This window comes from Manis pentadactyla, chromosome 9 (genome assembly GCF_030020395.1).
Source record: "Manis pentadactyla isolate mManPen7 chromosome 9, mManPen7.hap1, whole genome shotgun sequence".
Classification (NCBI taxonomy): domain Eukaryota; kingdom Metazoa; phylum Chordata; class Mammalia; order Pholidota; family Manidae; genus Manis; species Manis pentadactyla.
Window position 1 is genome coordinate 39,717,498 of NC_080027.1, and position 15,335 is coordinate 39,732,832.

Genomic DNA, 15,335 nt, shown 5'->3' on the forward strand with positions numbered 1-15,335 from the left:
CTACAGGATTACTTTTTGGGGGCACTAAAATTACTAGGATTCTAAACTATGCTAGTTAAGAGCTAAGTTCAGATCAAATGCATCTAGTTTGTAAATAATTTTCATTTTATATAGTAAACGAATAAGTAAATTTACAAAAAGTATGTAAATCAAATAACTTTACTACTGACCGACCTAAATTGCAATTTTAGGTGCTTTTTTTTTTTTTTTTACAGTTTGTATCAGCTGAACAATTTTCTTCTTCTGTTTTTGCTGATTAGGCTTTTCCTGCCTTCACATAATGAATTGTGAATAGGAGGGCACATTTAGAAAGCAAATGATACTTTGTATATGAGAAACCTCTAATATATGTTTCATAGATTCAGGTTTTATTAATAACTTTTTGTGGGTGAGAAAAAGACAGCAGTTTTTGAGGTAAAAAGTATTCATGTGGACACACAAGTAGTGGTTTTTCTCAGCCATCATGGATACCTGCCTAGGGTTTTCTGTAAAATAAGTAATGCATAAATAAAATATCCAAATAGTAGCAAGAATGTACTATACAAATAAGCCACTTTCTATCTCAGACCTCACCCCTGATTTCCCCATCAGAGGTAATCACTATTTTTAGTCTCTTTTATTTGTGTAGAGGTAGAGTAATTCTGGAATGCTTTATCTCTTTTTATACAAATCAAAACACTTTATGTATTCTTCTGCTTTCCTTTTCACTTAATATATCTGGGTTCTATATTAAAATAGTGTTTAAAAATAATTTATTTGTAGATCTTCAGAATTTTCATATACTACAGTTTATAAAAATCAGTTATTTGAAGATTTCAACAACCAAATACAAATGCAATTTTATCATCGAGTGGAAAATTTATGATAATAATGACTACAAAGGGATAGCCATTTAGTTACATTTTTAAAAGTTTGTAGCATCAACATCCAAATTAATGTCTAAGTACAGAATAGTGGAGAAATCTAAGTCTAAAGTAGATTTCAGATCCCTGTCACTGTAATTGCTTAGTTTTTTACCATAAAAATTTACCTACATCTAATGGATTATGATTTTCCATTTTAATTTTTCTCTAGTTTACAGGTTTTTTTTCAGAATGAGGAATTAGGTTGGTATTGGTTGTGATATTTATAACAGAGAATGGAATTTTTAGACCCTACTCTAGTAGCTGTGCAGTTAAACATTAGCAAGTATATACTCAAAAAACTACTACTATTCACATTTGGTGGATCAGTTTTATATTTATATAGCTATAATAAAAAGGAATATTCTTCCGCTTTCTGGCTGGAATTAATTATTGTGAGAAACATTACTAACCTTCCCTATACAATTATTTTGTTTGGTAGTATAGGCTTTAGAGCCAGACCATTCTAAATTCAAATCCTGTCTAGACCTCCAATATTAGCTTAGTGTCAGTAGGCTCCCTCTCAAAATCTTAATTTCTTCATCGATGCAAAGCTAATAATAATAATAATAATACCAGTAAGATGCTGCAATGAACATCCTTGTATGAATAAATCTGTTTGTTCATGTGAAGGTATTGCTGTGGACAGAAAAATCTATGTGCCAAAAGGTGTATGCAGTTTAAATTTTGATATTTGCTGTGAGAGCACTCTAAAAAGACTATCCCAATTTCAGTATTTCTAACTGTATAACAGTGCTGTGTACTCTACGGTACTGAAGTTTTTCAGTCTTTTCAAAAGTTTTTGCCATTCTTATGCCTACTTTTAAATTCTTCAGGTCTCTTTGACCTCTGTATCAAAGCTGGTGGTATCTTAGACATTGAAGCAATATAAGCCCAGATGATCATACTGTTTAGACTTTTAATAGTGATTCATATTTTTACATAAGCTGTGTATTTGTTAGTATGTGCCATTTATAAAATGGAGACTCCTTAGTCAAGGTTATGTATATATTTTTTTACATGCATCCATTTTAAGCATATTACAATTTCAGTCAATCAAAATTTCATGGCTTTTCATTAGTTTGTGGCACATACTCTGGTTACTTTAATTTTCACTATAACCAGAAAACCTTTTTGTTTAGATTTTATCTATTAATACATTATTATTTCTTTACAAGTACAAATATGCTTTACTATTTAGCATCTTTTGGGTACCTTAGTCTATCATTCTGAATACTTATTATCATTGTATAGGCTATAGATAATAAAAGATCTCAGCAGTTCATATATACTAAATTCATACTGTATATAGTATGAAAGAGAAATTGTGGTTCAACTTACTTTCTTGATATTTGACTATTTTCCTAAAAAGAAAATATTGGAAAATTCCATTAAAATTTTATTCTTATTATAATTGCATTTCTATTTGAAAGTTGCCACCGGTTGTGAAGTTCTGTTCACAATCCTAGGCATCCTTGAGTTTTATAAAACTAAAGTATGTGCTAATGAAATACAAAATCCTAAAATATAGATGTTGGCATGTCCTGCTTCACAAACTGATTTTAGACTGAATTTTCCCTTTCATTCTTAACCAAGTCCATAAGACCTTTTTATGGCTAACTTTTACTGTAAATAAATTGAATCGTTTTCTGGGAATTTAAAGAGCAAAAGGTTTATCTGGTTATTTTAAAGTGCAAAGCTTTAGGAAGTAGTTGGAAGGCATATTTTAATGGCATTTATCCAATAGCTTCCATATTTCCTTAAAACTTAATATAGACTCTAATCGATGTCTTTTTTGACTAAGAGACTTGTTTTTAATCCATAGCTCTTGTTTATCAGTGTGTTTTTTAAAATTTCTTGAATGTTATAAAAAATACTAAAACAATTAGAGGTATGTAAACTGCCCTCAGTAGGGCCTGACTCCTTTGGGGACTCAATAAATGGAAGATACTGTTTTATTATACATACTAATGTTAATAAGTTAGCATTGTGGAATTTATAGTGAATATAGGACCTTGTGATACATGCATAACACTGGCTCCTCAGGAGGGCTTCATATTAGGACTGCTTCTGATCCTAATTAAGTTTTAATATTTGTTTTTCACAGAATCCCAAAACAAAAGAGCAAATTGAAAATCTGTTACGAAATGGGATGAACAAGGAGCTGCGAGATCGTCTTTGTTGCCGAATGACTTTTGGGACTGCAGGACTTCGTTCTGCTATGGGGGCAGGATTTTGCTATATCAATGATCTTACAGTAATACAGTCAACACAGGTAAGTATTACAGAGTATTTTATGTGTACCATTTATCACACTATTTTTTTTGCTTTATACCTTAGGTAGTGCCTTTCTAAAAGCTAAACCTTTATACAAAAAGGTACTCTCTTGAAAGTAAAAAAAGAATAAATTCTGACCTTTGGTCTTGTACAAGATTTATTTTAGTATTTAGTTACTGTGTATCTTCAGGGTCAGGAACTAACTATCTGATTAAGAGTTATTTTGGTTACTATTGTCAATTTCTTGACCATGTTACTTTGCATTTGAAACCAGGAAATGGATATCAATTTTCAATTAATGCAAAGAAGCAAACTTAGATGAAAGAGGATGATTAATCATTTTGTCATATGGCCATTGATAAAGGTTAACAGGAATATTTGGAAAATTTAGTTGAAAATATTTCCCCTTAATATGGTTTTCCATATCCATTTGAGAGTTCTTTAAGACAGTATAAATATAATACAATTTTTTCTCCCCATTTTTATGCAACTTACTCTAGAAACAAATTACTTCTCTTCAGTGAATCATCCTCACTGCTTCAAGGAACTACCTTCTCAGGCCAAAATGCATTTAGCATATACTAAAAATAGTTCTGGACTAGATAATTGCTCAGTAGATGAATTCTAATCAATACTGCCAAGAGTAAATCATCTTTAGCCTTGTTCTGGGGGAATTCTCTAAAGGCAAAGGTTACTTCAGAGAATGGAGAAGAAGCAATAACAAGATGACAAATAGGAAGGATAGATGCCAACACCTTTCACCCCACCCTGTTTCTTTTCCTCATCCAGAAATGCTTCAGTTCAATCTTTTTTATATATTGGGTTTCTTCATAAGCTTATATTTTAAATGAAGATTCATTGACTTTATAAAAATTATTTTAAAAGTGTGGCAGGGGTGTTTGAAAATCAATTTCTATGGAAGTGTAAATATTTATAATTGAGATTCCATTATGTGAAGTAGAAAAAAAACAGATGGAAGCTGATTCTTAAGCCATAGTCCTTTTCAGAATCTAGGTATAGGGTGATAAGATAAAATGGATTTTTGTACCAGAAAATAATATGAGGTTCTGTGAGGTTTTAGGATAGTATGATCATTAGAAATTAGTAAGTAGGTGAAACTAGTCAGTTTGGGATATATTAAGCATATGCATGCACACACACATATACATACATACACACTCACAGGGAGTACATTAGAAGAATAATTATACTTGAAAGAGCCATGGAAGAAGGGTCCAGAAATAACTGGGACCTCATTTGGTACTGCCATGTAGTTATTTAGCAGTGCCTGCCATATAGTAGATCTTAAATCTATTAATATAACTTAGTTTTAGTTGAATAAATAGCCTTAGGCAAGTCATAAATTGAGTTTCAGTCTTATTCCATCCCCTTTTTTCTTGAAGAGATGTTGAAAGACGGACAAAAATAGAAATGGTATCTGCATTTCTTGAAATGGTATCTACATTTCTTTCTTTTCAGAGTTGTAAGGAATAAAAGTGGTAACATTTGTGAAAGCAGTTTTAAAGGCTGTAACAACATGGAGTGTTGTTTTCAGAGATGAAAGAAAATTAGCAATTATTCATAAAATAGTTCAATGGTTTTAATTTATTGTTGTGATATTTTTAACATTAAATAATTTTTTGTCACCTTACTGAAAATATTCCTAGTTCATGAGATTTTCTTTCTATGAAATTTTAAAGTGAAGGAATTACAAATGCAATCAGGCATCTTAAGAAATGTTCTAATGAAGGTTTATGCTACTGATTGAAAATGTTTGTGTCATAAGTAGGTCATATCTTTTGGTTAACTTCAATCATATGATTTAGCAAGGCCTAAAATGGTCAAAACTCTATTCTTAAGGCAAGAAACTATTTCTTTTGGCTCTTCTAACAGTTTTCTTTTGTCCCATCTTTTTTCCCTAATGTTTTATCTATTGCATTAGATTTAATAGTTACCTAATTGACATTTCTGTGGTATTGAATGTGTCTGAAATCCCAGAAAATAAATCTTTGACATCTCACATTTGAGGATTGAACAATATTGTTCCCATGTTGGTAAGGATGGGCATAAAGGTGGAAGCCAGTTCCCTAGGAGCCAACAAGCTGCACACTACACATAAAAATAAATTTGTAAGTCATAGAAAAATGCAGGCATTAGTCAGCAACTAATCTCTTGTATTTATCTGCTTCAGGGAATGTACAAATACCTTGAGAGATGTTTTTCAGACTTCAAGCAGAGAGGCTTTGTCGTTGGGTATGACACCCGGGGTCAAGTAACTAGCAGCTGCAGCAGCCAGAGGTATAGTGTTAATTGTCTCAGAGAATAAGTTGGATTGGAATAAAGCCTTAAAAAATTTTTTTTGTCCAGTAGTAGGATTTCTGAAATAGGAAACTGTCAAATAGAAATATGATTACATACTAATGTTATTTTAATGCTGAAATAGAAGCACGTCAAAGATAACTCGCTTGTACAAAAAGGAGTAAAAAATTTTTGATTATCAAGAATTAGTATTTAGAGTGAGAGTTTATGTTATAATTTTAATATGTTGGCAAAGGCACTGGGTAAGAGTAATTATGTAGTTATTGATTCGTTTTAGAGTATATTTCACATATGATCATGATATAATGACACTTTTTTTCAGGAGGTAATTATGCACATTATGTTTCTCAAAGCCTCATATTTCACTTACCTCTATTCTTTTTGCCTGTTGTGGATTTTTTTTCTTAGTAAAGGAGCCATCAAAAGATGAATGAGGAAAAAGGAAGAAATTAAAATGTCAGTTTTGTTCATTGCTATTTCCTTTTTTAAAAATCTCATTTATTTAACATTTTTAAGTTAGAGCCCAAAGCTTAAATAACCAATGACTATACGAATTGGTTGTATTAGGCTACTATATATTCAGAACAATTTTAATAGAAAACATATATTTTGTGAAAGGTTGGTTTTTAAAAGTATTGTAATCTAAGAACTATGAAATCTTTTTTGCTTTTAGGCTTGCTAAACTCACTGCTGCTGTCTTACTGGCCAAAGATGTTCCTGTGTACCTTTTTTCAAGATATGTTCCTACACCTTTTGTAGTAAGTGTGTTACGTTATTGATCATACAGCTTGCTGCTGTTAAAATTTCATTTGTCAGAATTCAAGTATTTTTCATTTTTATAGTTCTGTATTAAGTGATAGGAAGGACTAAAGGAAGGAAAACAAATTTTGCTCCAAGTTTATTTTCATTAACAAACGTGTTGAACCATCAAAGAATTTGATGGCAAATCCACAGTCATGATTGGATATCTTAATATTCTTTTTTCAGAAACTGACTTACCAGGCAGATAACAAATATTAAGGATAAATTTGAACACACTATTAGCATGCTTGATCTGCTGTGTGTGTGTGTGTGTGTGTGTGTGTGTGTGTGTCTTCAGTGATAGTAGGATGTTCATTCTTATCAAACAGGGTTACCTAGAATATTTCAACAAATACCAGAGAACTGCTTATCAAGCCCTGGACCCCAGTGCAATAAGATTAGAAATAAGAAACTGACAAAATCCCATATGTTTGGAATTTTTAAAACACATTTATAAATAATTCATGATTAAGGAAGATATCATGATGAAGATGAGAAACTACAGGCACTCCTTGCTTGGCATGGTAGTGCAAGGCTCTTAAGATAGCTATAAACTAAAGCCATGCAAAATGACTTTAATGATTAATGGGGGGAAATTATGATTGTTCTACAAACTTTAAAATTTTTTGTCAAAACATTAAAACACCATTAATCTTGGTTAAAAATGAAAAACAGTAACTCTAATGTTTATTTAGTGCACTGTAATTTAAACATTAGAAACGCCAAGGACTAAATTGTATTTAGTTGTATTTCTTTGTAAAAAATTTATCAAGAGTATGAACAGTGCTTTCTTGTCATATAATACAAGCAAACGTCTTCTCTGTGTCTTGGCAGTTGTCCCACTACTTCTAAGTTTCGATCAGCTTCCCGCATACTATCCTTTGTATTTTCAGTGTTGGATTTATCTCTGAGAGTTCCTTTAATGCAAAGTTTTTTTGCCAGTATCACTTCCTCTGGGACATCTTCATCCTTTTCATCACAATCATTCCTCACCTTCACTAAGTTCATCTGGTGCCATATTTAGGGTCTGTTAATGACAGCGGTGTCAACATTACCAGCTATTTTTTTCTATAATTCCATTGATGTTTGATTCAGATTTCCCTTCCACTTTTATCACTTTTTGTTTATTTGATGAACTTTCATCTTTGTTGGCCAGTTCCTTTCAATTGTCTATTTTTGTAAACTGTCACATGGGTTAGTTACTGGGAGATAAGGAGGTAATGCAACTACATGCTCAGCTGTCTGTATGAGAACTAAATAACAGATGCACAGCACCCACTCATGGGCAGGATGTACCAGAGCAACATGATTGGTCGCTGATGGTGACAGGCCCCTTGTAGACAAAGTGATCTGTGGATTGAAATGCTAACGGGTTTGTTCTTGATGCAGTTACAGTTAATATACCATGGTAACTGGAATTTGAACATGCAGGGAGACTCTTGTTGTTGGCTGGGTTGTTGGGTGTTACTTAACTAAAACATGGTATCAGAAATTCATGTATATTGGAACTATGCAAAGCAAAGACAGCCTGTATTTAAAACCTGGCAACACTGAAAATAATAAATAGCAAAAATTATGGGATATAACTAAAGCCCTCTTAAGGGAAGTTCTTAGACTTAAAGAATACATTAGAAAAGTTAAATATTAAAAAAAGTGAGCTAAGCCTTTAACTTAGTATGTTAGCACTAAAACAGAATAAATCCAAATAAAATAAAAGGAAGGAAATATAAAGGTATGAAGGGAAAAATCAATTTAGTAGAAAACTTTAAAAACAGTATTAATAGAAGCAAAAGTTGGCTCTATGAAAAGACTCATAAAATAGACAAACCTATCACAAGGGTACTCAAGAAAAAAAAGAAAGAAGACAAAGAAATTAAAAAGGGGAATAATAAATACAGAAGAGATTAAGAAAACAGTCTTCTGAACAACATAATGCAAATAAATGTGAAAGCTTAGATGAATTCACCAATTTCATAGAGTAATGGATACATTAGAACAGATAAGAAATATAAAAACCTAAAGATACCTACCACCAATAAAGAAATTGAGTAAGTTTATTATTTTTTGTTTTTAGTTTTCTCAAATTAAAAATGCCAGGTCCAGATGATTTTATGGGCAAATTTTACAAAATGTTTGAGGACTAGAAATGTCATTATAAACTATTCTAATGATTTATTGGAAATACACTGAATGTCTCAGAGAATTAAGGGAATTGCTAAACAATTAACTAACTATAATAAATGACAGGAACCAAAGAGGGTCCAGAAATCTAGACCACTTTGTAGGATTCTGCCATTGAGTTGCCAATTCCAACTACATCAGTCCCTATGTGTTGGCCTTCCTCTCTTACTGCAGGTAGTCTTGCTCTAACTTATAGGAAAAAAAATTTTTAGTGGTCCCAGATTTACACCCTTTCTTACCATGACTTCAAGTCAGAAGGCAATATTCCTTGACAGCTGCAGCAGAAAAATCTTGGGGAAGGATTCTAACCAGGCATTATGAGCCAGTCTCTGAATCATATCATCAGGGGAATAAGTTACTCTGGTCAGACCTTGGTCCCATGTCCACCACTCCGTGGCCAGGAAGAGAGAAGTCAGATGTGATGGTAGAAGGAGTTGCGGGAACATCATAGGCAGAAAAATAATAGCTACTATAGAGAAAAAGGGAAATCCAACCTGGGAATTAACTTTGGGGAAGAAGATGGTGTGTTGACCTTTATTTGCCATAGAGACCACAGAGTATGTATAAATATCTTCAAATTGGAAGATAAGAGCCCCATGTTCTACCCTTGAATCTTCTCCCTTATGAGTGTTTAATGTATAAAATGTGATGCATTAGATGATTTCTAAATTAACTTTCATTGTATGAATATGATTATATTCACCACTCTTATTTCCAGAATCTGGTGGAGTGTCTGGCATATAGTAGGTGTTCATGTAATACTCATTAAACGTACAAAATAGTAGGAAATTTTTGTAGGACTAAGTGAAATTAGTCTTGAGGGGAGCAGCCATTTACTCTAACAGTTAGGTAGTTTTTAGTGGCCCTAACAGGTGGCTTTAGTTGTATCCCACCTGATGAACCTGGAGCTGATTGTTGAGGTTTTAGGCTACTTATATCTTAATGTCTTTTCCTGTTATTTAATCAAAGTTATTTTTATGTCAAATGTATAAGTAACTAGGAAGCAGAATGGAATTATGGTGTCAATGTTTTCTCAGCCATATGCAGTCCAGGAGCTCAAAGCAGTTGCGGGTGTGATGATCACCGCATCTCATAACCGCAAAGAGGACAACGGTTACAAGGTAAACCTAGGACTCGATCTTTGCTGTTTCATAATTCTTATTTTATTTAAATAATATGTGCTGAGTGTATTTTCTGCCCTGAGGAACAGGGTCAGACACTGGGGATAGGAAGATAAAACATTGAGGCTGGCTGTGTATTCCCTAATGGCCCTTAGTACTCCCAACATGTTTTATAACAAACATCCCTTCAATGGTCTTTTTACTTCTAATATTTTACTGCCCTTGAATTCTCCATCCTATCCTAAATCCATCCTCCCTACCATTTCAGAAATAAAGTCATATTGTACCAAGAACTTGAAGAATGAATGGGACACAAAAATCTCATCATAATAAAAGTTGATCACAGGGATGGTAGGGCAGCATGGAGAATACCGCCAATGATTCTGTAACATCTTTCTGTATTGACAGATAGTTACTGCACTAGTTGGAGTGAGGATTTAATAACATATGTAACTGTTGAGTCACTGTTACATTGTATACTTGAAACCAATATAATATTGTATATCAAATATACTTCAATTTAAAGAAAAAAAGAATGGATGGGAGTTTGCGGAAGGAGGGTCAGAAGAATAGTACTTTGACCTCACACTCTTCCACTGGGGCACACCATTGGCCACAGGATCCACTTGTGTCAGCCTCTGTGGCAGAAAGCAGGGTGGAGGCATGTGAAGAGAGGCTCTGGAGGGGCAAATAGAAAATACAGCAGTGTTGAGCCAGTGTTGACGGCACCTGAGTCATGAGTCCACAGTCTTACATTTGTATTTCTTTTTGTGTAGGAAGTCTTCAGGTACCATGAGCTCTGTTTTACTGGGAAAAGAATATTTAATACTAATCTAAGATTTTTAGCCCAGCTAAGTGGGTAGTGTTACCATTCACAGAGGCAGGGATGAAGCATGATTAATTTAGTTTTGGACATATTAAGTTAGATATATTTGTGGATCAAACAGGTAACAATGTTCTATAGACAGTTAGATATATAAATCTGTTGTTTAGGAGAGAAATCTGGGCTGAAGTTACAAATTTAGGGGTTACCATACATTTTAGATCATTTAAGAGTATTTGGAAGTCCTTTACTTGGATGAGTTGACTAGGGACAGTATATAGTAGAAAAACAGGTACAAAGGGATCCCTAGGGAATAACAATTTTAAGAGAAGGGAGAAAGAAGTACTGGAGATACTAGAAAGACCTGGGGAGATTGATGGCTTAACAACGAAAGGGATAAGGGAGTGGCAAGGAGGAAAAGGGTAACTGTCAAAGAGAGTGAGAATTCAATCTCTACTCTGAGCAACCTACTGCCTACTTGATATCCACTGGAATGCAGACATCTTAAAATTAGTGTCTCTAGGACACAGGTCTTGATTCCCCCACAGCCTACTTCACACACACGCAATTATGTTCTTCTCCCAGTCTTCCCCATCTCTGCAAATTGACACTGCATCCACCCAAACGAAAACCAAAAAATCATTCTTGATTACTATCTTTCCTTCACTCCTAACATTTAATTTGCTAACAGGTTCTACAAATTCTGCTTCTGAAATATATGTTGAATATGTTCACTTCTGCCCATGTCTTATGCCTCCACCATTCTAAAGCATGATTGTCTTCTGTCTGAACTACATACAACACCCTAGCTGGTCTCTTCCCTGCTTCTATTGTTGTCCCCTGCAATCCCTTTTCCAGCAAGCAGCCAGAGGATCTTTTAAAATATAAATAGGCCATGTAACTTTCCTGCTTAAAATTCTTCAGTGGCTTCTCAATCTTTGAATAAAATTCAAACTCTTACTTTGGGGCTTAGAGGACACTGTCTCGAACCTCATTCATTCATTCCTCTCCTTGCTCCCATTCCAATCACACTGCCACTCCTACCTGTTCCTCTGGTTCCTCCAGTTATACTGAGCCCCTTCCTGCCTCTGAGCCTCTGTAATTGTTTTTTCCTTGCTTGGATTGCTCTTCCTCACATCTTGCACACTTGCTTATTTCTATCCTTCAGGTTCCCGCTCACATGTTGCTTCCTTGAAGAGACCTTCTTTGGCTGCCTTATATGAAGTGACTTCCCTCCGTGACTTTCTCATCATCTTGTTTATTTCCTTAACAGAACTTACCACTATCTCTACCTGCTTTCTTTAAGATGACTTATCTTGTTTATTGACTTGTTTGACCCTCCCTACCCCTCGTTCCCCAATATAAGCTTGTGGGTGCAAGGACTTAATCTGTTTCGATAATCATTGCTGTTGCACATACTTTCACATAGTAGACTCTGAATTTTTTCCCTCAAAATAAGCACAAGTTTAAAGTATAAAAATGAGCATAAAAGCATTAAACAATAAAAAGTATCTTTCCTATCCCTTCCTGCAGATCCTATTTCAAAAGCAACTACTGTTTCTGGTTTTAGTTTGCTTCCAGATATAGTCTATGCATGTGTAATTGTATGTATGTTTCTCACTCCCTTATTTTTTTTTTCCATAAATGGTAGGGCACTATATACAGTGTTCTATACCTTGCTTTTATCATACAACTGTGTCTTGCTAAAGGGTTTCAGCCCCAGGCAAGTTCACTATGGATTCAATGAAACCAAAGAAATGACCATAGAACATTCTTGGGGTGAAAGGGTTATACCCAACTTTATTTCCATGGTGGCAGGTCAATCACTAACCACTCAGATTGAGCCTGCATGCAGCAAGCCAGTCTCTGCCTCTGACCCTCTCTACCCACACAGCCGTCTCAGTCTCTGTCCTTGGTGCTGCCACCACTCCAGTCTCATCTCTGCTCTCCTGCAGCCCTGCAACCGTGCCACCGTGTTGCCGTGTCGCCCAGAGCACTGGGCAGAGCTCTTTCTATAGAGTCAATAACAACGTGTTGCCCACACATGTGTAGGGAGCTAGCCAACCAGGGTCAGGTGAGAATCCTGGCCACAAGAACCTTCACTCCACAAACAGTATGAAACAGCCTCATTTATTTAACCACTCCTCTGTTGATGAAAATTTCATTTATTTCTGGTATTCTGCTGCTTATAAACAGTACTACAATGAGTGTTCTTCTGCATATATATTTGTTCATGTATGCAAGTAGATTATGTAGTCAGTGTAGAGTAGTGGTCAAGAGTATAGGTTGGGTTTGAAACCTACCGCTGCCACTCAGAAGCTTTGTGACCTCAGGCAAATTACTTAATTTCGCTGTGCTTTAATTTCCCCATCAGCAAACTGGGAATATATCTTGCCAATGCGTTTCAGCCCCGGGAAAGTTCACTATGGACTCAGTGAGACCAAGGAATGACAATGAAACATTCTTGGGGTAAAAGGGCTTATGACCCGTTTATTATCCCAGCGATAGGTTGAACACTAGAATTACATCTGCATCCAATAGTCTGCAGGTCTGTAATCACTCCTCATCTCTGCCTCTGCCCAGAGCACTGGGCAGAGCTCTTTATATAGTGACTCAGTCAATAATAGCTTATTGCCCACAGGTGTGGAAGCAGTAGCCTAAAAGCAGGCCAGTTACATCATCAAGTAGTTTAGGTTCAGGTAAGGATCCTGGCCATAGGAACTTCTATTTTCCCCACAGGATAATAATAGAACCAACATCGTATGGTGGGAATGAGGATTAAGGGAGATAAATGCAGGGAAAATGTCTAGTATAGTGTCTGGCTCTAATAAATGCTCAGTAAATGTTAGTGCTTGTTTTTATTACCATCTTTACTGTCCAGTATGGTAGCCACTAACCACCTAAGGCTATTGAACATTTAAAAAATGACTAGTCTGAATTGAGATGTGCTGTAAGTGTAAAACATGCACCAGATTTCAAAGACAGTCTGAAAAAACAATGTAAAATATCTCAATACTTTTATATTGATTACATGTTGAAATATATTGGGTTACATAAAGTATACAACAATTAACTTCACTGTTTCTTTTAATCTTTTTTAATGTGGCTACTAGAAAATTTTTTAATTGAGTAAGTGGCTTACATTTGTGGCTCACATTGTATATCTACATGTCTTGCCAATGGGTTTGAGCCCCAGGCAAGCTCACTAAGGATTCAGTGAGACCAAAGAATGACAATGGAATGTTCTTGGGGTGAAAGGGTTTATATACCCAACTTTATTCCCTCAGTGGCAGGTCACTCACTAGAATCTCATCTCTGCTCTCCTGCAACCTTGCAGCCATGCCACCGTGTTGCCCCGAGCACTGGGCGAAGCTCTTTATATAGAGTCTATAACAATGTATTGGCCACACGTGCAGTGAGCAAGCCGACCAGGTCCAGGTGAGAATCCTGGTGTCTTGCCAATGGGTTTCAGCTCCCAGCAAGTTCTCTATGGATTCAGTGTGACCAAAGAAATGACAGTAGAACGTTTCTTTGGGGTGAAAGGGTTTATTACCCAGCTTGTTCTTCCGGCAGTAGGTTAAGCACTAGCGTCTCAGCCTCCACGCAGAGCACTGGGCCGAGCTCTCTATATAGTGCAATAATAGCTTATTGCCCATGGGTGTGGAAGCAGTAACCTATCAACAGGCCAGTTACATCATCAGGTGGTTTAAGTTCAGTGAGGATCCTGGCCATAGGAACCCCAACTTCCCCACACTCCACCCCTCCAGGATTCTTGCCTTACAATCTACGTGCGCTCAATCTTCCACAATGGTCCCTGTGCAAGAAAGCTGGAGCACTGTAACCAGATTCCACAATAGCAGTAGAGCCTAACAACAACTTAGAGATAATCGCAAAAATTAAGACAACAAGATTTTGATGCAGGTAACAAAAATTATAATAATCCTCAAACCAGAGGAGGTTCCCAATCCACAAAGACCTTAGCGACAGTAAGACACATGTTTTACTGATACCAACATAGGCGAATCTTGTCCATCAGGTAGGATGCATACAAGAGAATAGGGCTGTTGCAGGAAGGGGGGTCCCGTCCAGGTCTAGTATACCATACTTGTACTCCTCTCCCCATGGGGGTTACTGAAGGGTCTATATATAATGCTACTGGAGGTGCATGCACTGGCCATAATGATAAAACAAAACTCCCCAGTAAGATGCTCCTACCTCCTGGTTGTTCAGGATATACTACTGTGACCTTTGGGTGTCACTCTGCTATTATTACAGGACTACACAGGAGGCCAGCTTCCAGGCCTTGTCCCCAAGGTGCCAGGAGAGCCAGCCATCGTTGATCTATGTGTCGAAATGTCTAAGGCCACGTCCACTCAATGGAGTCTCCAGGGTTCAGTGCAGTTGGTGCTGGCAACAAGATATTTTTCTGGTGCCTGAACCTCAGCTTCAGTGATTCTTCCTTGGTTTGTACTGGCAGTTGTATAGGGGAGGCAGCCATATGTGTTAACATGTCTATGGGGCTCAGGGCTCCCTTTCAGGGTCTCTCATTCAGATGCCGTAGCACAGTCCATAAGCGGACTGACCATCCCCTCAAACTATTGGTGTCTGACTTTAGTCTGGATTTTAACAAGCCATTGTGCCTCTCTAGCATGCCTGCTGTGGTAGGATTGTATGGCACATGAAACTTCCATTTGATTCCCAGCTGTCGCACCCATTCTTGCAGTGTATGTCCAGTAAACTCAGTGCCCTGATCACTCTCAATTACCTATGGTCAGCCATAGGCGGCAAAGAGATGCTCTAGGCCTCTTTTGGTCATCTGCTGGTCTGCACAATGGGTAGGAAAAACAACCAGAAGTCCAGTAGCTGTGTCCACACAAATCATGGCATACTGATATCCTTCTGACACAGGTA

At 36.1% G+C, this 15,335-nt stretch overlaps 1 protein-coding gene across 2 annotated transcripts in view; it reads left to right on the top strand.

Moving 5' to 3' along the window:
- PGM2L1 (phosphoglucomutase 2 like 1) overlaps positions 1–15,335 on the top strand; it is a 69,756-nt gene that overhangs the window by 29,737 nt on the left and 24,684 nt on the right. For both annotated transcript variants that reach the window (XM_036929784.2, XM_057507222.1), the window contains exons 2-5: positions 3,010–3,177; positions 5,371–5,477; positions 6,172–6,256; positions 9,518–9,601. In XM_036929784.2, the coding sequence (XP_036785679.2) occupies positions 3,010–3,177; positions 5,371–5,477; positions 6,172–6,256; positions 9,518–9,601 (444 nt within the window). The remainder of the gene's footprint in view (positions 1–3,009; positions 3,178–5,370; positions 5,478–6,171; positions 6,257–9,517; positions 9,602–15,335) is intronic.